Source organism: Pollicipes pollicipes, unplaced genomic scaffold, assembly GCF_011947565.3.
Source record: "Pollicipes pollicipes isolate AB1234 unplaced genomic scaffold, Ppol_2.1 Scaffold_7262;HRSCAF=8765_pilon_pilon_pilon, whole genome shotgun sequence".
Classification (NCBI taxonomy): domain Eukaryota; kingdom Metazoa; phylum Arthropoda; class Thecostraca; order Pollicipedomorpha; family Pollicipedidae; genus Pollicipes; species Pollicipes pollicipes.
The window spans coordinates 5,335,266-5,362,396 of record NW_023597055.1 but is presented as its reverse complement, the minus strand read 5'-3'; the positions used below and the strand labels follow the sequence as shown (position 1 = coordinate 5,362,396).

At 51.6% G+C, this 27,131-nt stretch overlaps 1 protein-coding gene across 1 annotated transcript in view; it reads right to left on the bottom strand.

The window, feature by feature from the left end:
• Window positions 1-26,807, bottom strand: part of LOC119114146 (speract receptor) — a 140,045-nt gene extending 113,238 nt beyond the window's left edge. Inside the window, exons 1-3 of the mRNA XM_037238357.1 lie at window positions 26,743-26,807; window positions 26,192-26,367; window positions 7,145-7,314 (exon numbers count right to left, since the gene is read on the bottom strand). Coding sequence (XP_037094252.1) covers window positions 7,145-7,314; window positions 26,192-26,367; window positions 26,743-26,807 — 411 coding nt within the window. The remainder of the gene's footprint in view (window positions 1-7,144; window positions 7,315-26,191; window positions 26,368-26,742) is intronic.
• Window positions 26,808-27,131: the final 324 nt, after the last annotated feature.

Here is a 27,131-nt window from a genome sequence, read left to right as displayed (position 1 = left end):
ATCAGAGAAGACGCTGAATCGACCGGCCCCCAATGGTTTATCGGATTGTCCGGCCCGTGCCAGCAGCCTCGTAGCCCAGACCGCTCCCGTATGGCTGGGCGCGGGGTCAACTGTGACTCCAGGAACCTGCTGGGGGTCAACTGGGATTCTTGAGTCTGCTAGGAGTTAACTGGAAGTTAACTGGGACTCCCTGGATCTGCTGGGGGTCAACTGAGGGGTTAACAGGGACTCTCTGAGCCCCTGGGGATCAACTGGGGGTTGACTGCGGCTCCCTGAGCCTGCTAGGGCTCAACTGAGGGTCCACTGGGACTTGCTGAGCCAGCTGGAGTTCAACTGGGGGTCAGCTGTGATTCCCTGAGCCTGCACCTGCTGCCGACTAATTGGAGCACCAGGGACATCTCACTTGTACACGCCGCAGACGCGGATGGCAAACAGGCTGGTTTGCTCCGCTGGGGTGGAGTTTTGTCAGCGTACGTGACCTGCGACCGTCACATCTCGTCATCCGTACTGGCTTGAGGAGGGGTACGAACTTCGACCGTTCATGCTGTGGCTGCGCTTTGTGGCCAACGTGAACTGGGATTCTTTTGTGGGCATTTCCACAGTCGTGAATTCAGCTTAAAGGGACTTAAAGGGACGCACGTGTCTCAATGCTGACTTATGCCCAATAGCATGCTTTTAGGTGGAAAAGACTGCTCTAGGCACACAATTTCTCTGTTTAGTAAATGTTTTTCAACGCGTCATTGTTTGATTACGTTATCGTATCTTGCACAACATTGAGAGCCAATTGAGGGCCGTTTTATTTGGAAATCGTACTCACGAGCGCCAGATATGAACAACTCGGCAATGACATTCTTCTCGGCCTTGATCGCCGCACGGCTAATGAATGTCAGGATTTGAATGACATTATTATGGCGTCATGGATGCCTGGATAGCCTTGAAATAGTCTACCCGAAATAGTCTGGATATTTTCGCGGGCCTATACTCAGCAATTGGAGGGGTTTAGGTCTGTAGAAGGGTGTACCTGTAAACAACATCGAATGATCTTCAAGATGTTTTTTCCGTTCAAAACCCCATACAAATATGGAACACCCCCTTTAACCAACGCTCTGATAAGGGGAAGCGAGAGTGGTCGATGCAACCCCCAAGGTTTGCTGAGCATGTCTTTCCGGCAATTGCATGTCGAGCAATCGCATCAAAACTTTCGGTTGTCTCCAGGAAATCCATTGTGCATGTGTTTTGAAATCAAAAACGTATCTCTAGCATTTCTGGTTTCTAAGTGGCCAAAACGCATGCAGCTAAATGTGTTGGTCCTCATAATTGAGCAAGGAACACGTCTGTTTAAGTTTCGTGTCACTGCGGAGCATAGCACATATGAGCGTGTTAAGCTGATAAGGTTTGATTGTCAGGAAAATTTGACATTTGACTCAACCTGGTGGAGTTCATTAATGACTTAAGAACATAAAACTGATAAATACGCTGATTATTTTGCGAGTCTCTATCTTTCTCAGTTTCGAAACGGCAGAACTAGTCAGTCAGTCTTAGTCCGCGTCATGAAGACGGCGAATCATGGCGAGGTTTAAAATAATGACTCCTGCTTACTCAAGTGTTAAACCACAGCAGTTTCCGGAGGGAAAGACAACACCGCGCTTCGTCCCATCAAGTGTGTGAGGGGAGGGGCCATAGGGTTCACTAGCGAGAAGAAGAATTCAGTCACTTTGCAGCTGTAGACCAGCGCATCACTATAGAGCTGGCTATTGTGAGCAGCCCTCCCAATGCGCCGCAGTGGACCAGATGGTGTACAAACTTAGTTGAAAAGGCGAACTGGCAAGCGCATTGGACGTCACTGAAAAGTCTTCAGGAGTGGGCTGAAGCCAGTTTGCCGTGATCAATGACGTGAGCGCTCCCAACAGTTTGACGCCGCAGACACGAGGAAGTTTGTTGACCGCGGGCCGACGGTGGGCTGTCTTGACAAGCATGACGCGAGGACACCAAGTGCTCTGGACTAGCAGCCGTCGCTGTGGCCGCCGGACGGCAGTTCGCGGGCAGAAGTAATGCCGTGGTCTGCTGGTCGATGGGACTTACGACGCCGATCTGCCGAGTCAGTTTCAGTGGACGACCGTGACAATCACGCGCTGGCTGGTGATCTCACTGCGGTCGATAAACCAGAAATCGGACACCGACACTGGACCGCGGGTAGTCATCAGTGGCGTGCCTCAGCCGCATCAGTTTCGTAGTCGGGCGACTTTCCAGAAGGTCACGGAACCCAGGTGTGATGTCGCGTGTCAACACCATAATTACGACGGCCGAGCGCAGAGGACAGCAGTCAGTCAGCGCGACCGCGACTGCCAGAAAAGGAACCCAATGGGTATGTGCCCACACACTATTTTATTTACAGATGATGTGTCTTGTTCTAATGATTCCGCGAATGCCACTAGACCACGTAATCCACCGGTGCCTGCGCCCGGTTGAGGTCGATGCTGTCACATGGCTTTGTCGCCATGGAGGTCAACGGAGGTCAAACGCAGCGGAAAACTGAACAGTAACATGCCTCCTTTTCACTGCATACTATTTAAACGCGACGCATTGGCTGGGGCTTAAACGAAATGTTGTTCTGGTAAAATGTAGGATGTAGGCGGGGCATTCACATCAAACGTTGTTTTTTCACAAAGCTGCAGGCCCACTTGCAGTAGCTTCAGTACGCTTCCAGTAACTCCTGCAACATACAGTTTTGAACATAATGCGATCCTCTAAGCCAAGGTTTGATCAGGTTACTGACCAACGCGTCTTTTAGATGAGAAATGTCGGTTCAAGGCGTGGTTCGATATATAACTGGTGATACTGACAACGTTTTGGACGTGGCCTTGTTCACCTGGGTCTTGTTAATTTTTCAACCAGCTGTTTACTTCCATGCAACCTACATCAGTCACCGGCTTAAGCTGACCTTCAGTTCTAGCCCTTAGCAAAACGAAATTCCGGAAGCAGTGCATGGTTATTCACTCATACAATCTTTCACATCACCCATACTCCTTTCATACACCTTTTAAAAGTCATCAGAGGTTAATGAAGCATTTTGACCTGACCGTCCCAATCTGACCTCCCGGCACTATCGCCTGCAGATAACAAACTCATTATGGCCCAATGCTTACTCATGCAAGTAAGGTATAATTGGTCAAGTTTAATTTTCATTTGCACAAAAAACATTTAGCTGCTCATAACGTTTCCTCTTTGTAACTACCAGTGAAAACACTGTTTGCGCGGTCATGCTGTTTAGATGATGCTGCCATCTGACGTAAAGGCGGGCAAGCAGGCTCTGCGAGAGGATCCCTGCGAATGCGGCAAACACGTCTCCAGATGGCTCCAATTCAGCGGGCAAATAAAATGTTTGTAGTAATTGCTCTCCGTGCAGCAGCTATGATGACAGGCTTGGAGATGCTCGTTACTTCCAGGTGATGCTCCTTACCTGATGTAAGCACGAAACTTCAGCCATTTATGATACAATCGATCGATGGCAACAAGGAGGAAAGCTAACACTTCCGAACCAAGCTTTGGAAGAAAAGCAGTTAAAACACTGGGATCGCCGCTTCTGCCGGAAGGCCCAGCAAGGACCAGCGGCTGCCCCCCTCCCCCCCACGCCCTGGCGCACTGCGCTCCTGACTGCCCCCCCACCCCCGCCTCCGGCTGGATCACATTCTAATGCGTACGCACATGATGCCACTTGGTTGCCTACAGGCTTTGGGTTGTCACATGATGCCGCTTAGTTACCTACAGGCTTTGGGATGTCACATCAAAACAATTTCAAATTTTCGGGACCATACCGGTATGCATGCGATTGGCCCAAATATTAACGGTTTGGTTAAGCATACTTGGGCTATTTTTTCATTTTTGTTGAATCACGGCAGGCAGACGAAGCGCTCTCTGTAATATGGCCAAGAGCCCGATCATCTCCACTTTTACCACACACATGTAAGGCAAGCGCACGGTTGTATACACGTCCACACTATGCTTCCGCACGAATACGAATGCACCAGGGTACTCATAACGAGATATCAAGAAAAGGTTTTGACCGGCCCTGCGGGTATTCACAGACACCCGCAGCGCCAGTCATTGCAGTCGAGGTCGCTGGGGGGGGGGGGGGGGGACTAGCAACAAACTCCTTATATTAATAGGCACCGCACCTGTACAAACGCATTTTTGATGAACCGTCACGCGTGAGATGCCGAGCCCAGCGCTGCTCAAACAGCTGCACCGTGCCCATTCCCAGCCGATACATTGCGCCGACTTTACATGCTGTGCTGTGTGAGATGTGACGACGGCCCGGGTCCGGCAGAGCCGTTACCTCCCACTCGGCACGCGGCGCGCGTGGCTCCCTGCTCCGCCCCCCAGTGCTGACCGACCTCTCCGCACACCAGCACCGGTTAGTCACTTAGCGGGACGCCGCGGAACATTAATCCTGCTCAGGGTGTCAGAGGCTCTATGCGACATCCGGGGTTAGGACACGGGCCGTCCGACGCGGGACAGAGGTTCGACAAGGAGCCCGTCCGGCGCGGGGCAGAGGTTTGACAAGGAGCCCGTCCGACGCGGAACAGAGGTTCGACAAGGAGCCCGTCCGACGGGGACAGCCGGCCCAGACGGACAGAGGTTCGAGTCGGCGCCCATTCGACGCAGGACAGCCGACCAGCAAAAAAGGAAAAGAAAACAACAACAAAAACAAAAACAAACAAACAACAAGCAAAAAATAAAAACTCTTGAATCACAGAACTTAACTTGCGGCATCTCACTCCTGTCGAAGACTCTATGCCAGTGGAAACACCTCCCAGATATAACCAAGAAAGGCCCTCTGCTCCTGATTTTTCAGCTTTATCTGTTCAGTTTCCCTTGCTGTCAACTACCACAGCAGACACGTTTGGTTCAGCGCACGTGACCACATCACTTCCAGTCAGGGTCTACCTGATGGCACTGCCTGCACGGCTAAGGTCCTGGGCTCTTATTTGCCGACATCTAAATTCGGCTTGAGGAGTTCCCTAATTACCCTTCACATTCCCACCGGATAATGCCCTCTGGTTGGTAGGTCTGGTTTAAATGTTTTCCAACATTTGAAGCGATGTTGCCTTGCCAGAGAGAAAATGTGACAAGAATTATCGAGAGCCGTCTAGCCTTTCATTTAAAGAAAAGCCAGGAACAAGCCTTTGAAGTCCACGGTGCGTCGGTTTTGTTCGTTTGGAACGCAGCTGAACGCCTTGACCAGTGTCGGCACCACCTGGGGCCGTGGGATGCCCGCCTTCCAACTCATCAAGACGATCAGCAACATGGCCCTAAACATGGCCCTATGCCATGGCGTCGCATGGAGCGGACGTGACTAGAATGCGCCCCATCCTTCAACGTGACGCGATGACGACTCACGATCACTCTTAGCTGTCGTGCTGAGCTTACTGGAGAGAAGCCTGGTCGCAGGCACACTAGGCGCCTCTGCAAGGAGAATGGAAGACCACCGCAGACTGGGGAGGGCGGATGGCGTCTGGCGGTGTGGAGCCATGGTCAGTGATATCGTCCAGTGCGGGTGACTTGTCGCGGCATACCTGGTGTAGTGGCAGAGCGGTGCGTGCCCTGGCTCGTGTTTTCGCGCACCGCATCACAGCTACGTTTGGGCTAGGGATCCGCGACAAACACGGTGAAGACCGTTGATTAAAACGTCGAAGGGATCTGATTACAGGAGCAAGCGGGTCGAGTGAATGCTGGAAAAGAAAGATTCAACCCAACTAAACTTTGTACCCGGGGAAAAGCAGACCGGCTTGCGGTAAACCGGCAAAGAAGAACGGGTAGAGAGGAATGGTCTTCTGGCGACCGCCAATAGCACATTACAAATTCAACGAACTCCTTAAAATGACAATCAACAGTGGTTCGAGACTAACGACGACGTGTTGTACATACTAACAATCGTTAATCGCACACATTTCTGTATGCATGACATTCACAGACAATGGTCAAAATTACTAGGCTTCTGACCGGTTGTGCCTATGCCTCTTGCCCTTTTGCCTGAAGTCAGGGCAATCCACTTAAGAGCAACCGGCTTCAGGCAGCATCTTAACGTTCACGAAGTCTTGTGAAGGAGGGATGGAGTGGCCGGGTCCGCGCCTTCATACCGCCTACACGCTCCAGTTCTCTAGAAGTTGTTTTATCCTGCCAGCACCCGCGCTGATGAAATATGAGTGCATTTAGTGGATAACCAGGGGCGGGAAACAGGGAAAGGCATGGTAGGATTTAATCTCCAGCCGTTGCAACTGTAGATCGTGCTGGAATTTGGAGAAGTGTGTTCGCGTTCTGGGCAGCTGTCATGAAAACGTTTCGCTTGGCGGCTGAAGCTGAACATAGAAAACAAAAACCAAGCGTTCAAAAATCTGTGACATAAATAAATATGTTAACAAATGTTCTTTTATACAAATCGCGTTCTTTTCAACGCTTATATTTCAAGTGAAACACCGTGTATCATGGCCGAGAGGGGAGGTTGAATGCATCAGCTGACAAAGTCCGGCCTCTACGGCAACTAAGGCTTAAGACTGTACTCACCTGCTGAAAAAGAAATCATCATAGCATGTATGCGCTTGCATTGCCATTGCCTCCTACCTCATAAATGATCACGTCGAGGATGTCGGAGAATGCTGAGTACATACGGATGGGAGTTTATGCACCTTACAAACACCGGACGTAAGACCTTATGTCAACAGCTCACCGTCCTTACCGATGCCACTATTTTCACGGGCAGGCCACGACCAGACAGGTATCACACTCGCGTATATACAATTTATATCATGTTTGCGTATAGATCATTCCAGTGTCGAGGCTCAGTATGGTAATCATTCAAGCGAATCAACGCCGACCGGCCCAGGCGAAACGCTGTGCGCGCACACACACACACACGCACCACACACACACACACACACACCCACACACACACACACACACACCCACACACACACACACACACACACACACACACACACACACCACACACACACACACACACACACACGCAACACACACACACCCCACACACACCGCACACACACACACACCACACACACACACACACACACACCACACACACACACACACACAGCGGACCGCTGGTTATCAGGGGCCCACTCACGTATGAGATCATGGGCAGGTTGAGACTGGCCGCCAGTCTGCCCTCGTGGACGCAGGTCTCCTGAGGACCGATGTAGGCCGACACGTTCCTGTTCCACAGGCGCACCACCTGGCGCAGGCTCTCGCTCTCCCTGCCGTACGTCTCGGCCACCACGAAGTCCAGCTGATGACCTGTCGGGGTCGGGCGCCGTCAAGTGGTGTTTCAATCAGAGGCGCACCAGGCGGGGGTCAAGGTCAGGAGCGTGATCAGGGGCGCACCCAGCGGGGGTCAAGGTCAGGGGGCGCAACCAGCGGGGGCCAAGGTAAGGGGCGCCACTCAGCGGGGTCAATATCAAGGGACATGATCAGAGACGCATCCAGCCGGGCCAAGACAAAGGTCATGACCCAGCTGGGCCTAACCAGCGGGGTCAAGGCCAGAGACGTGCCCAGGGGCACAGTGTAGGGGTGCAGCCAGGGAGAGCAGAGGTGACGTCACACGTGGGTCCCGGTCACAGGCAAGCACAGGCGGAGTAAGGGGTTAGTGCGCAGCTCTGCCGCGGCCGAAGTCAGGGGCACACCCAGGGGAGATCGGAGGCAGGGGCGCAACGAAAGAAGGTCGGCAGGGGCGCAGCGACGGAAGGTCAGCAAGGGTGCAGCGACGGAAGGTCGGCAGGGGCGCAACGACAGAAGGTCGGCAGTTGTTGCAACTGGGGTGTCGAACTACAACTGGGGTGTCGTAAATTTAATGGTTCCTCCGTCGTTTATTGCATTTTTTTATTCAAAGAGATGTACAGATTACGAAATGTTGGCGTCTATTTTATTTCCAGGGTTGTACAGAACATATAATCAAATGACGGGCTGTCAACATGTGAGCGTGTCCTAAATGCGAGTCTTTCGCCCAACTCGCATGGAACTGACAGCGAGACACAAAATCCAGCAGCAAGGCAAAACCAAAGCAGCGAGTAGATCACAGTTACAAACGACCTGGCATTTGATGGTTGGCATTGTCTATACTATGAAGGCGTTAGACAGAGGCGTACGGGGTATGTCCACAACATTCCCAGGCTCTGAGACCGTGACAGTCGCACAATGGCAACAAGATCTCTAGAATCCGCAGAAACGTTTCGAACGACCGTCGTTTGGACGCCGTCGCGCCACGTGGTGCAATATTGGTCGTCCGTTCATCAGACATCAAATGCTTTGAATTCTCATTACGTTCCAGCTGCCTGGTCGTAAACAGCAAAGCAGCCCCATAATGGGACTCGCGCCAGGGGGACAGAGCGCTGGAAAGCACAACGATCGCTCGCTCGGCTCGGGCGGGGCGGATGGCGGGCCGCCGGAGACGGTGGGGGGGGGGGGGGGAGGGGGAGGGCTGAGTCACGAGTCACGGGTCACGAGTCACGAGCCGGAGGAGATTCGCAGGCGCACTGAGGGGCTAGACTGCTGCTGGTTCGGGGTCGCGCTGAGACCGCTGTTGTGTGGTGAGGGTGCTGGTGAAAGTGGCTGGGTGAGATGCTGGCAAACAGAAACTTTGGACTTATCTTGGATTGCCTCGTAGGAACCGGCACGAACTGGGTCATCACCAGTCTTACTTTCATGCCATACAGGTAGAAATGGTTGCCGACCCAGACTCTAGGACTTGCTGTTGGAGCTTGGAATAAATGTCTGCTGTTTGTTCGTGGACACTAACAGACCCATTTGGTGAGCCTTCTTTGGTGGGATCTTAAATTCCCGAACATGTTCAGTATTCTTTGATGAAACACTAAGAACATACTCGTTATGATATTTGACTTTAGTTCTATATTCAGGAGAATGAAAACTTTCGTTATCCCCATATTTTATGATCGCTCAACGGTATCCAGCATTTGAGTGAATCCCTATCCCACTCAATTAGGATAGCGAACTGCCATCGTTTGAGACAAGTGAATTTATATCCCACCCATCTCTGTGTGTAATTGTGTACCCAAGCCACGATGATTGCGCACAGGGTCGCCAGCTGCAGCGTCATTTGACAGGCATGCAATGCCAGGAGAACGTGACGTCTGCAGCACTGAGCAGAATGGACTTCATGGACATCTAGTAAATAAACGTGGTTTAATTTAAGCGTGTCTTTTCGTTTCATCATCACCGCAACCGCCCGCGGTTTCTACTGCTCGTCTGCAGGCTGGGCATCTACGAGCCTCCACTTCTCCGGCTCCTCCCATATTATAACTGCAAGTAGAATAAAAAGACAGGCGATGTAGGGTCCATCGCGGATAAAAAATCACGTATGAGTCCAATTTCCCCTTTTGCAATACCAGACGGAATCCAGCGCACATAAAATAATTTCAGCTGGTTCCTTACGGCTCAATCTGCAATCTCGGCCGATGCCGTCCGCGGCAAACGACCCTGTCTGGGGTTGCGTCAGCTGGTGCTGGCCTTTCCCTCGCCTGACGCAGAGACAGTGGCCCAGCGAACTTGGCAACGATAGTAGGGCATGGGGAGACCCCTCGCATGGTACCAACCCGTGCGATGTGGCAAACATTTATGCATAGTGGAGTGCATTATGCGCATTCATTCGTTCACATCGGTTCGGTGTCACTTTTGACCAACAAATTACCAGTGCAGCCACTAGCCGGGGATTGCATTCGTTACCCTCTGCGACCCTGAAAAAGATCGTGAAATGCCGTGATAGTAGTTGTTAGGGTTTATGTAGCTTTACAAACGTCTTTTGATTCTTTTGCCCACAATTTATCATCCTCATCGATCTGTGCGATGTGCGATCAGTCGAAAAAATCATCATTTCGGACCAAAACCATAAAATTCGGCGTGAAAAGCTTGAATCTGCCGCGAGGTCTTGCTGTCGGGATGCTGCGAGGGCTAACTAAACCAGCCACATGGCTCCAATGTGGGATGTAAAAGCCCAGGACATTAGCTTTAGTTTTGATGAGTGCATCATTTCGCTTAAGCTGTTATCCCCGGCGAGGCTCGATAAATGCCGCGTGAGGTGGGAAAGGGCAACAGCTGGTCAGCAAATACTAGGTACGAGCGGATCGTGGACCTCGGTATCGATTAATTTGGCTTCCTGGCCACTGGGTTACAGACGGGTGCGGATACTATATCAATAATACCCATTAGCGCAGCTCAGAAAAGGGTCGTTTGCGATAGACGCCAGGGCATAAAAGTCCCTCCTATTCATTGCCACTGAGCCAAACTCAAAGCTCTTGACGTGCTGGGCTCTAACCGGATTGATTAAATGAAAACGGCTAATGAACAGGGCTTTGTTTGGACCTGGCGGGGCCGTGCGCCGCACTAGCTGTTTTGGACGGTATGCAGCCGTAATCTGGGAGCAGCAGCAGTGGCGCGCTGTTAGCATTGCTATGCAGCAGTCTGGGTCTGCTTCTGCGACTTGGAGGGAGGCTGGAAGGCTGGGCTGGAAGTCCGGAGATAATGGGTCCGGGCCGTGGGGTGAATGGGCCGTTTTGACCCACTGATGAGCACAGGTCTGCTGGCAGCTGAGCGAACGGGTTCAGGCCGACCCGGGCGACCCCGCTAGGGTACTGAATGACACTTAAGTCCGCAGTCGTGTCTGGCCGATAGCGCGCAAGCAAAACTGTTCAATACACGGGATCGGCTTGCTGTGGATAATGGGTTTCAAATAAAACACCTTCATGCTCCGCAGTGGCGAGTTCCAGCAGCACAAAACCCACCCATGCAAGCATTCAGTACATTTTTTTGGGTCGGTGTGCAGTCATAGGTTATGCTATGTAACGCTATATAACGTGCTTTTATAAGAAAGGGCAGGTTGCAACCATGTAACTTTCGTCCTGGCCACTGCAACAGAGCGCCTAACCAACAACTGAATCCTACAGCACCAGGAATACCACAGACATTCATCACGCATGCTAACTGCATGCCGATCCCCACGCATTCATGCGCACGACAGGTCGTAAATGACGTCATCTGTGGGCACGTCACACTATGCGGATCCTTGCCATGATGCGTACACGCTCGCCTTTATCGCAGATTTCACTGCTTTGCGTGCGTAAGGTGTGATAATTGTTATAGAATGTACTTCTATCCGTCAATTAGTCCATTCGATTGGGAAAACACTTCTCGTAACCCCGCTGCTGCCTGAAGGTTACTGGCAGTGGCATTGCATGAATGAAGCATTGGACTGACCTTCATCACCAAGAAGGCACCTCGCCTCGCGATGCATTCATGTACTGCCACATTTTGCCGCTGGAAGGCTCTGAGAAGCATCTGCTTGCCACCCGGGCTATGGAGCGTCTGCCGCTCGGGCTATGGAGCGCCTGCCACTCGGGCTATGGAGCGTCTGCCGCTCGGGCTATGGAGCGCTTGCCACCCGGGCTATGGAGCGGCTGCCACTCCGGCAATGGAGCGCCTGCCACCCGGGCTATGAAGCGCTTGCCACTCGGATTATGGAGCGCTTGCCACCCGGGCTATGGAGCGGCTGCCACCCGGGCTATGGAGCGCCTGCCACTCAGGCTATGGAGCGCCTGCCACTCGGGCAATGGAGCGCCTGCCACTCGGGCAATGGAGCGCCTGCCACCCGGGCTATGGGGCGGCTGCCGCTCGGGCTATGAAGCGGCTGTCACTCGGTCTATGGAGCGCTTGCCACCCGGGCTATGGAGCGCTTGCCACCCGGGCTATGGAGCGCCTGCCACTCGGGCTATGGAGCGCCCGCCACCCGGTCTGAGCCCTGCCTCCGCCCCTGCCACATGGGTACCATCGACGCGGGCGTTGGCTGACTTCCCCTCCCCCTGCGGCGCCCCCCCCCCCCCGCGAACCGGCGGCGCCCCGGGCGGGTGGCGTGACGTCACGTCAGGGGCAGTCGCGGCGAGTGATTTACAGCTGCGGGACATAGCCAGCGCGTGCCGCGTCGGTCAGGCACAAGGTGCCGGCCCGAAGCGCCGTCGAACGAAGCCGGGCGGACCTGGCCGGGCGGGGTCGCGCCGTGCGCTGCGGACGCTACATACCGAGTGAGGAGATTTCAGCGGAAAGTAGGGTGTGGTGCAGGACCTCATGTAGAAATCTAATCGGAGCCTGCTCATCCCGTCAGATTAAAACAGGAGGTTAGCTAATCCGCTCAGCTTAAAACAGGAGGCTAGCTCAACCGCTCAGATTAAAACAGGAGCCTAGCTCATCCGCTCAGCTTAAAACAGAAATATGTTACGTTATGTAAGTGTGTTAATTGCTCATCCGCTCAGATTAAAGCATAAACCAGCTTTGATTGCTATCACCCTTGTGGAACAGCAACTGCATTTCATGTTTAAACCCTCGTCCGGCTTCGCCGCCTTTCACGACAAGCACTCAAAAGCCGAGATGTGGTCGATACGAGCCACCCTGCTATTTCCAAGCCATGAATGACAGACACCTATGGGTGGAACAAGTGGATTATTCACCGGCTGATCTTGTGATTGGTTGCTTACTTTGTCTTGCTTGTTTAATATCTGGCCACTGGTGTGATTCCGTCCGGTTCGCTCAATACTTATATATACATACACACACACACACACACACACACACACACACACCACACACACACACAACACACACATATATATATATACATATATACATATATATATAATATATATATATTATTATTATATCATACATATATAGGATAACAGTTGGCGAGGTCAAATGACAATGCTCCTTGGCAATCAGACTTTCAGCTTTACGAGCCCATTTGAAGGATCCGTGCACTACCGTAGCACGAAACGAGCACAGACGCGCGCCCTGCGAAGTTGTTTTGCCAATTGATACATGGGTGCCGGTAGTGTAGTGGTTAACGCGTCTGCGTTAACTATTGCGCGTCCGGGTAACCAGAGGTACGGGGTTCGATTCCCCGCGGTCCCCGCCCTTCCCGCCAGGGTGAGGGGCAGGCGACGCCATATAGCCTCAGCAGCCGAGTGCGTCGTAAAGCCCCAGCGACACACAAACGTAAATTGATGCATGTGCATTGCTGTTTCGGGCAGATACGCATCGTGTATAAGTTTCTTGAATGTATTGATGTAATATCCACCTCACTTTGCAAACAGCACGAAGCTGTCTTGAGTCTCTAATTTCTCAAATGCTTCAATCCGACACAGTGCTCACGTTTATCACTAGTTTGAGCGCAACCAACACATAGCGGTGCGACAATGACCTCAAGAGCGACTTACCATGGCAACATTAAGGATGGAAAATGCGTTGGCATATGCGAAATGTGCGGAACTGGGTGACAGCAAAACCGTTTTCAAAACTGGTTCTTAACTGAGTGCACGCGGAGAAAATTGGACGGTGCCGGGCTTGGAGCGTGGTCCATTGCTGTAGATGTCAGATGTCGGTTTACCATCTGTGCTTCTTTAAATGTTGCGTATTGCACATGCGTGAAAGACACAATGCAGCATGCCGTTCTGGGCCTTGCTGTTCCAGATGCTATAGGCTCCTTACTTTCATCCCTGGAGACCTGTCCGCGCCAGTTTTTTTCTCCAAGCTCCACGTGGTGATCGCATTTTTGGCATTTTCCGACCATGGCGACGTACTTCTGGGACGTATGTTTAAGGTTTTGCTCCTCTGCACCCTCTTTCGAAAAATATGAATATGCCTTTGTTACCACATATGCCAATTGTTTGTATGAACATTGTCTGAACTGCGAAAGCCTTGCATCTAGATACCGATCAGTAACTCTCATAAACCTGCGTCAGTGACGCGTTACGCACTTTGTGTTCCTTTCTTAGCCCTGCAACTGTCTCTGCCACGTCAATTTTAACCATGTGTCAATGATCATACTAACGTTGCAATTGACCGAAATACCGAAAGCATCAGATGCTGTTGTAAGCGCATGCCCGCGCGTGTAATCCCGGTGAGATTACCAGCTCGGCATGACCACCAACTTTTACTAGAGGTCTCCCACCCCTCAGGCTGTTCCTCCTGCCTGGAATGGGGTTAAGCTTAAAACTAGTCTTTATCGTCACCGGTATGGCAAAGGCAGAAACTATATATCAGCCAGTTTCTGAAACATTTATAATTAAAAAATATCTGGCACCACGCAATCTTTATTCATGTCTTGCCTTTTTATTCGCCATGTGTAACTCTCTCACTTAATTTCCTCATTGTTTATACTGAGTGTTAACGATTCTTTCAATTCCCTCCTTCATGATGACTGGTGTTAAATGACAATGTTATCTTGGTAAGCATATTTAACGAAGCAACATGTGTGCAGCCTGCTGACTAAAGATACCTGTCAGTTTTATTTGGGTCCTGAAAGTAAGTGTGGCCACTGGCCTGCCACAGCCTATCACATCATACGTTCATAAACGGGCGGTTGTTCCAAGCATGAAGCGAAAACTTCCACACAACGAACAATGTTAAGTCCAACAAAACATAAGTTGAGCGATAGACGTACTTAACCCCAGTGAGAACGCCGTAGTCATGATACGGGAGGGACAAGTTTCCAACTTCACGAAGACACATCGTCAGTTTTGTGCACATTTACGTTGCAATGAAAAAACCCGTAACAGCCGTTGCCAAGCGACCATTGGAATGAGACGGAGAGAGAGAGAAGAAAGAGGGAGAGAGAGAGAGAGAGAGAGAGAGAGAGAGAGGGAGAGAGAGAGGAGAGAGAGAGAGAGAGAGAGAGAGAGAGAGAGAGAGAGAGAGAGAGAGAGAGAGAGAGAGAGAGAGAGAGAGAGAGAGAGAGAGAGAGAGAGAGACCCCGCTGTCCGTGCGCTTAAAGGCACTGACGGGGTCTACAGAGAAGTCGCTTCTGAGTTGCACAGCCACATAGTTGAGGCTCCCTGTCCCGAATCACTGAAATCTGTCATTTTTTTCTGGAAGGTTCCCATCAAAGCTGCAGTGATTCTGTAAAGTTTCGGCCTCAACACTCGTTCAGCCGGAGACGAGTGCAAAGCGGAAACATAGCACTTCCTGCGCGCGTGATTTGTCGGGGTTAACTGCCTTCGGAATTGCCTGCTTGTGAAAAATAGCATTAGCCAACAGTCTGCAAGTTCATTCTCTTCGAGAATCAACGCAGTGGCGATGACCAATAGAGTTTACCAGAAATAAAAGGAAACGCCCGTGTCGGTTTTTGTGCGCGGTAGCCGGTCGGCGACAATTTGCGTAATTGGTAACACGAAGTTGCGCCCGTCGCCAATCAGGACCAAACTGCATATGTCAAGCATCTGCGCTCAGATCTTTTGGCCTAAAAGCACATCCAACACGGTGAAGTGTACGGGGGCCAAGCGCAAAAAGCCCCCCTGCACACTCCCGCACCTCATGCCCGGACGCCGGGGTGCCGCCAGACCGGGCGGCGTCCGCCGCCGCCGCCCCCGCCGCCGCAGCGTCTCATTACTGGCGACCCCAGACGCCATCGATAGGGCCGGTGTCGGTGACGGGCCAGGGGGTCGGGGTGGACGACCCGCCAGTCGATGATGATGGTGACGATCGGATGATGCCGATGGTGACGGTGGTGATGGATCGAGGTTCGCCGCCGGCGCAAGGCGAAGGATGATGATCGCACGGACACATCGCCTGCCTATGACGTTACAACGCTGGCTAAAGCGACAGGACGGCGCGTCACAGGTTCAAAGCAAGTTTTTACCAGTAGGCACCGGTATATACCAGTAACCGTACCAGTATGGTCTGGCCTCATCCTGCGTTTTCTTGTTAAAGGTGCTAAGGTTAAACAGGTATTTCGAAAGGAGTCAGTCGGCAAGAAAACGGATTGAATTTAATAACTATCTCCAGCATTCACGCAAAGTCCACCGACGGGCGGTAGTGCGAACTGAGAAAGGAGCGAATTAACAAAAACCGACTAAAACCCTGTGCTTGAAATATCAGAATATCAGTCTCGCAAAGCAAAACGGAAGATATGTGAAATAGTGTAAATCTGAAGATGATCACACTCAAGCGCTCAACATTAGTGCCATAAATGTACTAAACTGGATTAAAGGGTTTTCAGTCTTTGGCCTTTCCAGGTATACTGCAGTCTGCCAAGTGCGAAAGGCTTTTCAGTCTTTGACCTCTCCAGGTATACTGCAGTCTGTCAGGTGCAGTCAGGTGTGTCACGCTGCCTGATTACGATGCAAATCATTTTTGCGAGATTTTCGATTCATTTGTTGGAAACGCGCCTTAGCGTCCCAAGCAGCGGAACGGCATGGCGGGAGACCCTTAAGCTCTGCCCTTCCCAAAACAGCCGACAGTGATGATGTTCTACGCGCCGCGAGCACCATGTTCGTCAGCTGGCGGCGCAACGCAGCTAGTCACACAAGAGTTGTCAGGAGCTTTCCATTTGCGTGTCCAAGCCGAGCCCATCATGGGTTTCATCATAGCTGTTTATAGCTGTTTCATCAGTGTGTCAGCTATGTCTGTCAGGGTTATTTGCTACACATGATTAGGAGTTGACAAGTGAAGCATTTGTGTAATATTTACTGCATATGATCACATTGGTTTATATTCATAACTGCATAAGTTTTCCTGAAAAACGCCTGCAACAAAAGCAGCCTTTTTTGTAGTGCAAAAGGTCGGCTGCCTTACCGGCCACGTAGCAAGAAAAACCGCGGTCTTGAGCCAGGCCAAAAGTTACGTCTCCTGTTGGGACTCTGCGCATCGTTCTACTGGGACCGTTTGTGGAACGATGCGCAGAGTCCGGTTGGGTTCCGGTTGACGGCGCAGGTGAGCCACTTGCAGAGGGACAGCAGTGGCCCAGTCGGCCCCTGCAGCACGAGACGGGCAGCGGTGCTGGCAGCACACCAAATACGGCCGCGTGACGTAGGGGGCCTTTTGCAGTGCTGCTGACTGAAGATGCATCACCCAGATCGGGGTGAGGGTCAGCGCAGACCGCGTTTCTCCCGAACCGAGATACCTTGCGCAATCACTGCACGTGCTGCGGCAGTCCGCGGTGAGAGCGGGCATATGGTCAACTGGCCTAACCGGAAAGTCCTTCGTAATCCGTATGTTGTGGCCCTGTGTGATCCGTCGTTAGCACGATTGTCACCTGGAATACGTGACGTTATGCGTGTTGACGGAACGTTCGATGCGAGGGCTGTCGGGAAAGTTTTTAACATTACCTTCCTTTTCCCCTTCAACATTTAACCACTCCCGACCAAATACTAACTCTGGCTTACCGTCGACCGTGGCACAATACTTATGAAGTGATGTTTGGAAGTGTGGCTCCATGTACGGTATAACTACCATCCATCCCAACCGCATGGTGAGTGCTTCTTCCCATTCACGTCTCATTCAAAATCTTCCCTTCTCACTTTAAGTGCTCACTTAATTTTCTGTGGAGAAGTCCTTCGATCATTCACTGCTACTTGCACTGGCATGAGGCCCTTTTTCATTGCACTCCCTCTGAACTGACAAAGTTCATGTTCAAGATGGGGGTGGGGGGGGGGGGGGGGTCGCTTCGTTCGTCTTCTCCTTTTACGATTACTCATTTATTACATTATTTATTTACGGGGGAACGCAACCACACGCTTCATCAGTCACTGTCTTGGCTGTTCTAGGCAATTCAATTCCCTTCGTATCTATCCAACATCACATTTACCTTTAATTCGAGACAAGTTCCCCCACCCGGCCCAAGGTACTCGCAAACACATAAGCTACCACATCAAACTCGCGATTCTTTGTCAGGGCGATTTATTTAACCTGGTAGGACTTTTCTCCATGCTGACGGGCTGACAAGAAATCCTGGCAGCAGCATCAGCCGGCGCATGCCGTCACAAACCACGTGACTGTGTGGCACGTGACGTAGGGAGAATACTGGGTCTTGATTGGTGCTGAAAAACGTGCTGACGACAGATCAAACGTGGCGAAAGTTGTCTTTTCTTTGAAGGCAAATTTTAGTTAAAAAACTCGCAACACATTGATTCGCACGCAAACATTTGTGGATAAGCCAATTCCGTACACGTAAATTTTGGCGTCACAGATCACTGTTCGGGTATTTGTACGCAAATACTTGCAGCGTCAAAATGTCGCACTCGCGTTAATGTATGAAAGCATATTCCAGCGTGCGCAAAACTGGTAACCCCAATTGTTTGAAAACAATGCTCCGTGCACGTAATTCGTACACAACGTTCTTACACAACGTTCTTCGTGCCTTATTTCTTCGTGTACGCGTACCTTTCTGTCGACTTAAAGAGGCGATACGCGAAATATCACGTATCTTCACAATATTGCTATTCCGTTTGTTGAGTTTCAGCCGCTCGCTCTGCTCTTGTATTCTTGAGCTCGTTTTGTGCGTTCCGTTCCGCCACATCACGGATGTAGCTTCGAGAAATTAGCTGAGGGCTATACGGTTGAAACTGACGAAAGCTTCTGCCCAGTCACGCTAACAAACATATTTAACTCACCTTCTTCTCACATTTCGAAGGAGAGGCTGGATCCCCTCCCCCCCCCCCCCCCTCCAACTGATTGGAACTTGCACATATGACCTCATTATTGCGAGAGGGGGCACATTTCGTTCGGTAGAAATCCAAGACCACCGTGGTCACTGAGCCAGAGACATAGCCCAGGGAGGCGCAACGGGCTGCTCCCCCTCCCCACAGGCGCCAAAAGGTTTACACTATATCCTAGATGACTTCATGGAAAATTTGGTTCAAATTAGAAGGATTTGGTATAAAATGTGACATTTGCTCCCCAAAAGAATTGTCTACGTACCCTCACTGGGCACGACCAGCTCTAGCGGAATGCGCCCGCCCCGGCTCAGCGATATCGCTGTTCGCTTTTAATTGTTGAAACACTTGGCTGCAACTGTCGATGACGTCACAGGGCTCTCACGTGGGGCTTATCTGTTAAATGCACCATCCTTGGCTAGGCACGATGTCGCGAGCCAGATTCCAACCTACTACATGTAGACTTTAAACAGCAAACTGAGAGCCCTATCCTACGGTTTCCTTGAGATGAGGCGACGACTAAATTCCCGAGGTCAATAATCGCTTTTTTAGTTTCCAGAGTTTAATAAACACATAGGGACCGTCATCGAGCCAGTGACTCAGGAAAATTGCGTGGCAACTAACAACAAGTTTCAGGGGCCGCATCACGAGCCGAACGCCCCTTTTCCTTTATTTCTAAATATGGAGTATCGCATCACAAATGAAGGCTCAGATGCCCTGTGGGTGACAACCTATCGACGCCAGCGCCACTGTGTGATCATTAGGTGGCGGGGACGGCGCGCGGGAAGGGAATGGGAGGGTGAGGACGATCTTTTAGGAACATTATTTCCATGCTTCGTCCAATGCAGGACGAACAAATACCCAATAGCTGACGTTATTTCTTAGTTATAAATGTGTTCGTATTTCTATTTCATATTTCGCAAAATTTCTCCATGTCATCGCATGTCCTCCACACCCAATCCAGATGTCGGCATATGAAGGCCTGTTCTGACAAAGCTGTGCACATTTACACAAATAAGGCTCCTTGTGCGGCGTGGCACGTGCGGCGAGACGATTACAGAAATGAAGGTTGTCAATCATTGCGCAAATAAAATACCGAGGCATCAGTTATGAAATCCTACCCTTGGGAGCCCATAGAGATGTGTCTGGTGCATGCATTAGGAAGCACGCCATTTATGACGGTTCAGTATATTACTAGTATAGTATATTAGTCTATAAGTGTATATGGTATATTAGGATATATACAGTATATATAGTATATTACTATATATACAGTATATATAGTATATTACTATATATACAGAATATATAGTATATTAGTATATATACAGTATATTTAGTATATTAGTATATAATATACTAGTATTTAGTACTTTGCCGACAGGCGAAGGATCATTCATGCCAGTGGACTCGCACTGGCGTTTCAGGATCGGGGTAACCATTTGTCCATAGCGACGTGCGTCTCTGCGACAAACGAGTCAGTAAATGCAGGCAAAGCTCGGGCGCAGCATAGAAACGTCACGTTAGCGAACGATCAGATATTGATCACGCGTCTGTTTTAATTGTTGCTTGTTTATTAACGTATCCCATACGCATTACCCATGTTTTATGTATACGGCGCAGGACCACAAATGGCCCTTCGGTTTTCGACTGTCAGCAGGGTGGCCCTTGGGACAACTAAATAAATAAGCAGCCAAACAGGCACTGAAACGTTCAGCATCAGCAAAGTTTGGCAGTGTCTGTGAACTTCTGAAGATTGTAACGGATTTAGCATTCATTAAAGTGGGAATAAGAATGACGCTTTCTGATTACAACTGCAGTTTCGACATCCTATCGTATCATTGTGCAGATTGCTCCCATTAGACTCGGTTCAGGACAAAATTAAAACACGCGGGCGATCGTCTCAAAATTATCAAGAGTAGCTTGCTCTCGCCTGCTTGCTATTCTTGGAGCTCTAATGGAGCGCTAAACATAAGCTACAACTGAACACTCATATCAGTATTGCTCAATGGAAGCAGGGCTCTACTGCATGCCTCTTCTGTGAACTAGCTGTTGACCGGTGGTCTACAAGCCGTCTCGAGCTGCATTGTTTGATATGTGAGAATGCTGTGCAAAACCCTGATTTGCTTGGGTTGCGTGTTAACATTTATTCCACTACATTCTGCTTTCACATCCTGAGTAATGGCACCGTAAATATTCAAAATAACATATGGAGTAAAAATATACGACATTTCATATAATATGTGTATATCTATATCTATATCTATACATATATATGTATATATATATGTATATATAGACATATATATATATATATATATATATATATATATTATATATTATATATATTTTTATATATAGGCATATCAAACACCGCAAAAATAATTAGCTTTGAGTGCGTGTCTGGCATGCGTCTTGTATGGAGGGTGAATGCAGTACGTCAGTTGTTGCGAATCCCACACAAACTTGCTCCAGGTCGATATTTTCATCAGCTGTTAACATTCCTCCACGGAGAGACGATCGCTACGGCAGCTTTGCCAGAGCACTTTACCTCAACGCCATCTATCCGACGCTGTTTGTCTGAATGACTAAGCAATCGCCATTTCTGGCTCACCCTCGCGTGGTGCAGTCCTCTGCATCTCTAGTAGCTGCTGCATCCAAAAAAGCCTGCTGCTTGTGCAGTTTGGCAACGTTATGAGAAGCTTAAGCAGCGTTGCTTGTGTATATACTTGTTGTGAGGTGTGCATTTACCGTCAGCTTTTCGGGTGTCGTAGTTTGTAGCATACTATGTACGTGTTTGCTTTCAAAAGTGGAATATACGATTAGGTGCCGAAAATGCTAAGGTAGACATAACGCTATAGCTCCACATTTATTCTTGTTTACTTTGAAAAACTGGCTCGCGGTGGCACTGCCCTGCCGTCGTGCTCGTGCTAACGCAAATATTTTCATAATTACGCTGGCGTAAACAAAGACTCATGCAAAATGTGTGCCGATGAATCAAGAGGGTATGACGCAACGCGCCGCATGTTTAACACAGGAGGTATGTCGGTGAGCCCGACCCGTTTCAACTCTCAAAACAGCAACAGCTTCGGCAAGCACATGGTGCGTTTCGCACAACTTGAACACTACCTGGACGCCTTCGAACACATGTTTTTGTCGCTAACTTGGCTAAAGTTGGAGATCATTTGCGCTGCGTAACGACTTTCGTGTGCATTCTCCCTTTCTGGGGACAATAAGTCATGACACAGAGCAAATGAAATCATCATACATCCTGTGCTTTCATGGCGCCGGCGGACCATCACATACTGATAATCCGTTGTTAAGTATCGGTTCTTATCTATCTACCTTTTTATCTATATATCTGAAGTAATCGCTTGGAAGGGCCAACCGCGTGCCTGACATCCGCCAGAGCCGTTCGCATGAATCGCACAACCGTGCATAAGCCAAAACTGGACGAGTGCGGGGCTGCCTATTGGCTGCCGTGTGGCCGGCTGGCGAGTGTCGTGTCATACGTCCGTCGATACGGCGACCAGTCACGCTCTGTCCAGAGCATTTATAATGAACAGGTCACTCTACGACGCCTCCACTTGCACGCAGACACCATGCGCCAGAGCACACAACAACATAGTCAGAGGGGCGGGCGCTAGAGAAGGAGCGGTGCACCCTCGCCACACATACTTATCGTACGCGCTTCTCATTAACCGTGTAATCATGGTAATGCGTAGGAAAAATGCCTCCGACCTGCGTTTTGGAACGTGCCATCGCTCCTGACAGGACCTGCACTCGACTGAGGCCGACAGTTGAGCCACGGGTTGAAGTGCCGCGACGAACCCACCGACACTAGAGGCCCCGCACGTGAGGGCCCGAAGGACACGGTCGCGTACGCCCGCGGCGCTACTGGCCCCGGCCGCCCGAGACGTCTGAACCATCACGACAAAAGGCGGACTCGACTGGACGCACTACATCCGTGAAACCGAGTTCCGCTCAGAAGAACTGATTGGTGCGACTCATCGCAGCGTGTGTTCTGAAATAAACCAACAGTAATGCGTCGAACACGGATCTTCGGTTCCAACGAACGCAGATCTTCGGATCCAATGAACACAGATGCTCGGATTCAGTGAACAAACGTTCTCGGATCCAACAAGCACAGATCCTCGGATCTAACTAACACGGATCCTCGGATCCAGTGGGCACAGATCCTGGGACCCAATGAGCACGAATCCTCGCACACAGATGCATGCTCACGACCGCCGGGCGGCCACAACAGTCGTCACCGAGAAGGACGGCACGAAAACCTGATAACAGAGCCTGCTGATTGCTGAGCAAACGCTGCGCGGCGGGCCTGGCCAGGAGCGCTCGATAAACGGTCCATTACGGTCAAACACGCCAGCGCGCACGTGCTGGGCCAACACGGAGCGGGGCTTTCTTATGTCGCGGCTGCGCGTGGTATGAATGCAGCTGTAAGGCAGATGTCAGCGTCCAAACATGGTTCGGTTTGTGCTTTGCTGAAACGGTATTTCGAGAGAAGTGATGATAGTGCCTTCGCCTGCCTCCTCCATGGAGCTTATTGTCATCTTACCTGTCTACCTTCACCCCCCCCCCCCCCTCATTGAGTCCTCGTCACTTCCCTTGTATTACTTGTCACTAAGGAGCCCACGTCACTTCCCTCGTCTAACTTTTACCCACTGAGTCACCACCACATCACTTCTCTCATTCTTCCTCTTCAGGGAGTTCTCTTCACGCCCCTGCTCACTCCCCGCGAAGTCATCGTCACCACTCTTGTGTCCCTCCATTCTCACCGCCCACAGTCATCATCAAGACACTTGTCTCCCTCCCTTCTCATTGCCAATGGAGCCATCGCCTCAACGCTTGTCTACCTATGCTCTCCTTCCCCCGGGTGATATTCCGACGAAACTTTGATGAGCTGTCCTATACCAAACGTACCTTCGTAACAAGAAAGCTTTGGACCTCCGCTCTTGTGAGCTGAGCTGTAAGAGTATGGGAACCATAAGCGACGAATTTTAGTTTCATCGGCACATTCTATTGATGAGCAGCTTGACTGACTGCAGATGACAATTAAAGTGACTCTGGGCTATTTCTGGCACGTCCGTTTGCGCTTGCGCGGTGAGATTTTGAGGCGCGATATTCCTAGAGTCGCTAAGAAGCGTGGCTGTGGTGTCGACTGTTGCTGACCGTTGTGTCCTAGGCAGCAGAGATCGGCGAATTTAGCAGCCTGCTGCTGCCGCAGAGACCGGCGAATTTAGCAGCCTGTCGCCGCAGAGACCGGCGAATTTAGCAGCCTGTCGCCACAGAGACCGGCGAATTTAGCAGCCTGTCGCCGCAGTTGCTCCGCCGACAATAATCCCCAGCCGCCACTGGCACAGAAAAGTGGATACGGCCGATAGTCAATCCGTGTCGGGCCATCAGGTCAAGGACAGTTCACGAGGGTCAAGGTCGCCAAAAACATTGCGTCATCCATTGAAATCGGTCGCAGGGATGCGGGCGGGCCTGAGCCTCGATCAGTATGCAGGTGCGGAGGCACGAAGCTCGTTATATGTGTGTGTTATGTGTTGTTATTTTTTGTCCTGCATGCAAATAGCCCCGTAAGGATGCATCTTCCCTGTTCTGAATGTGGGGTCAAATGGCATATCGGTATCATCAAGATAATTGCATGGACTACTGACGACAGCATGTAGCAACCACGCGGGAGAACCGAAATGCATCTCGAATAATTTAAATGGCGAACAACCTATTTTGGCTTCCCGCTACATGCGAGAGGGCGGCAAATCCGACAGCCCAGCTAAGCCAGTTAAATAATGCGATGTAACAGTCTTCACCCACACATGCTCCATTTTCAACCTCAGTCGCTCAATGCTTCAAATGAACCGTCCGCTGGCCGACGAAACCGCAGGCGCTCATTGGCTGGTGCGCACGCGCCACAGCACTCCACAAACGGCGCCGGGCAGGACGCACGCTATGTGCCTTGTCAACAGCGATACACACCGTAAGGACTGGCTTACTGCACTCCAACGTCGCCGACACAGGGCGAATAAGCGCCAATGAGCTGCAGGTGACGACCGGGTACTATTCTACCGGGCGTTTTTATAAATAGCGAGGAAAGCCCGCTCGTAGCGGCGCGAGAAAACTGCACAGACGCCGGCAGTCTGTTAACACAATTTACGGGGCAGGCGACGGCGTGAGCTTAAAGAGCAGTATGTGAGCAAATATCGCCGAATAATCACGGCTCTCGACATACGCCGCGTTAATGCAGGCAGCTGATGCCTCGCACGTTTTCCGTTGGCTGGGAAAGGCGCACTTTCGGCCAATGACGACCATTGCAGGCTATAAGATTTTGCATGAGGATGCGTTTGCGGAAGGTTACGTCTGTAGCAGCGAAAGTTTCTGCGACCAGCAATGGGCATGTCAAAATGCTAGGCCAACGACCCTCACGAATCTCGTCCGCGGAATGTGGGTACATGATCCAAGCGGGAACAGCCGATCATGCCCCAACTCTGAGCACCACGTGCTCGCGCGGGGCAGCGCCGTCTTTACACGGTGCGGCACGAGAGGGCCCATCCTCACTCCGTCCCGCTCAAATCCCGGGAAAATTAGCAACAATCCGGGGTGGTCCAGCCTGGGTGGAGGTTTGGTACCGTACAGTACAGCGCCTTTCGAATCTGAGCACCCCGATAATGCCGTCGCAAACCCTCACAGGGGCCTTGTTTAGCGCGGGTACATGCCATATGCAATTATTTTTAAAGAGGTGCAAATTTGAGTTTTGCGAGATCAGTTCTGCCGCAGAAAAAGTTTTCAAATGGGAATAAGCGGAAGCTTTTGTGTTGCTTTCTGCAGACTTTGGGTCTTTTCCACGCTCACACAGAGAAGCTCTGCAGGCTTCGGGTCTTTTCCACGCTCACACTGAGAAGCTCTGCAGGCTTCGGGACTTTTCCACGCTCACACTGAGAAGCTCTGCAGGCTTTGGGTCTTTTCCACGCTCACAATGAGAAGCTCTGCAGGCTTTGGGTCTTTTCCACGCCCACACTGAGAAGCTGAGCCAAACATTCCACGTGATGCTGCGGGGAGGTGCAAAGTAGTCGACGTCTGGTGCAAGGGACAGGGAAATGGCTGGCGGGCCAACACCAGCTCGATTTCGGGAAATTCCCCATTCATCAGGCCCGACAATGAGAACTCAAGGACGAAGGAGCGCAATAATGAGACAGGTGATAGAACAAGTCTAAAGTTTCTAAGTCTAAGCATCTGATCCGTAGCATTGGACTGGTGCCTTCGTTCGCGCCAGTAAGTACTGCATCAGAAGAGGTATCGTCTGCGAGGATCATAGCAGTAAGCACCACAACCAGAAGCGCGGTCAAAAGATTCTTGAGGAATGGGGCCAAGTGTCACATTCTCTTCGACATGCTGTGGATTTTTATGTCTGGTATCCAATGTTATTTTATTGGCTCAGGGAAGGAGGGGGGGGGGGGCGGGGGAGCTTTACCTCAGTGACTATCCCCTTGGTTACATTGCTCATCACAGCAGCATCATTATCAGTATCAGCATCATCATCAGCAGCAGCAGTAGCTGCAGCATCAGCATCGGTATCAGAATCAGCACTATCATCAGCATCAGTATCATCGTTAGCACTCGCATCAGCAATATCAGCATCAGCCGCGGCGGCGAGCACTCACCGTGCACGAGGGGCCGCTGCTGCCGGATCTCGTGCAGCGCCAGGTTCATGGCGCCAGAGATGGCGCGGCCGGGCCGCGTGTACTCCTGGTCGCCGGGCGACCGCTGCGACCCTGTCAGGTACCCCATGAGGAAGAGCTCGGCGCCGGCCGGCGGCGGGCCGCAGCAGGTGACGCCCAGCAGCAGCCAGCGCAGCAGGCGCAGCGGGCTGCCGGCCATCGCCGCCGTCGGCGACAGCAGGCTGCTAGCCGGCCGCAGCGCGCTGGCAGCGTCGACACCACCGGCGCGGAGGAGCGAGTCGCACCGCGGGGCCGCACGCACGGTCCCGTGCTAGCACTGGTCGGCTGCCGGTCTGCGCCGGGGACGTGGTCAGACGCTGTACGACCGGGTGGCGTGCGTTGTGTGGGGCTCGCAGAGGCGGCGACCCGATCCGGTCGAGGGACGTCTCCGTCCGGCCGAGACGCAGCCGGTGGGCCACGCGTGACCCGGATCTGGCGTGCTGCGCGACACACGAGGCCCACCGTCGCCAAGTCACTAGCCAAACACGGCGCACCAGCCGGCCACAGCCTCGCCGCCCAGACGCCCGGCAACAAACACCACTCGGAACCGGGTCACCATGCGGCGCGCGGCGCGACTGTCGCGCCACTGGCGCGCGCCGCGCGGGCGCGCGCTCTCGGCGTGGTTTTGGCGCGCCACTCACCTGGCGGGCGCCGCCGTCGTCGATGGCCTAGATTGCGGCGATGATGGGCGGGGCGGGGCGCCGGCGCCGACGCTGGACCTGCGGGCACGGCGGCGGTCAGCGGCGACGCTCGAGCACTGCCGCCCGCGTCGGCACGCTCCGATTCGCGGGTTAAACGGCGCCGCACCGCCGGCCCCCAATCACCGTCCGATCTCTCGCGCAGAACGGCACCGGTGACGTCACCGCTGCCGCGACGACCGGCG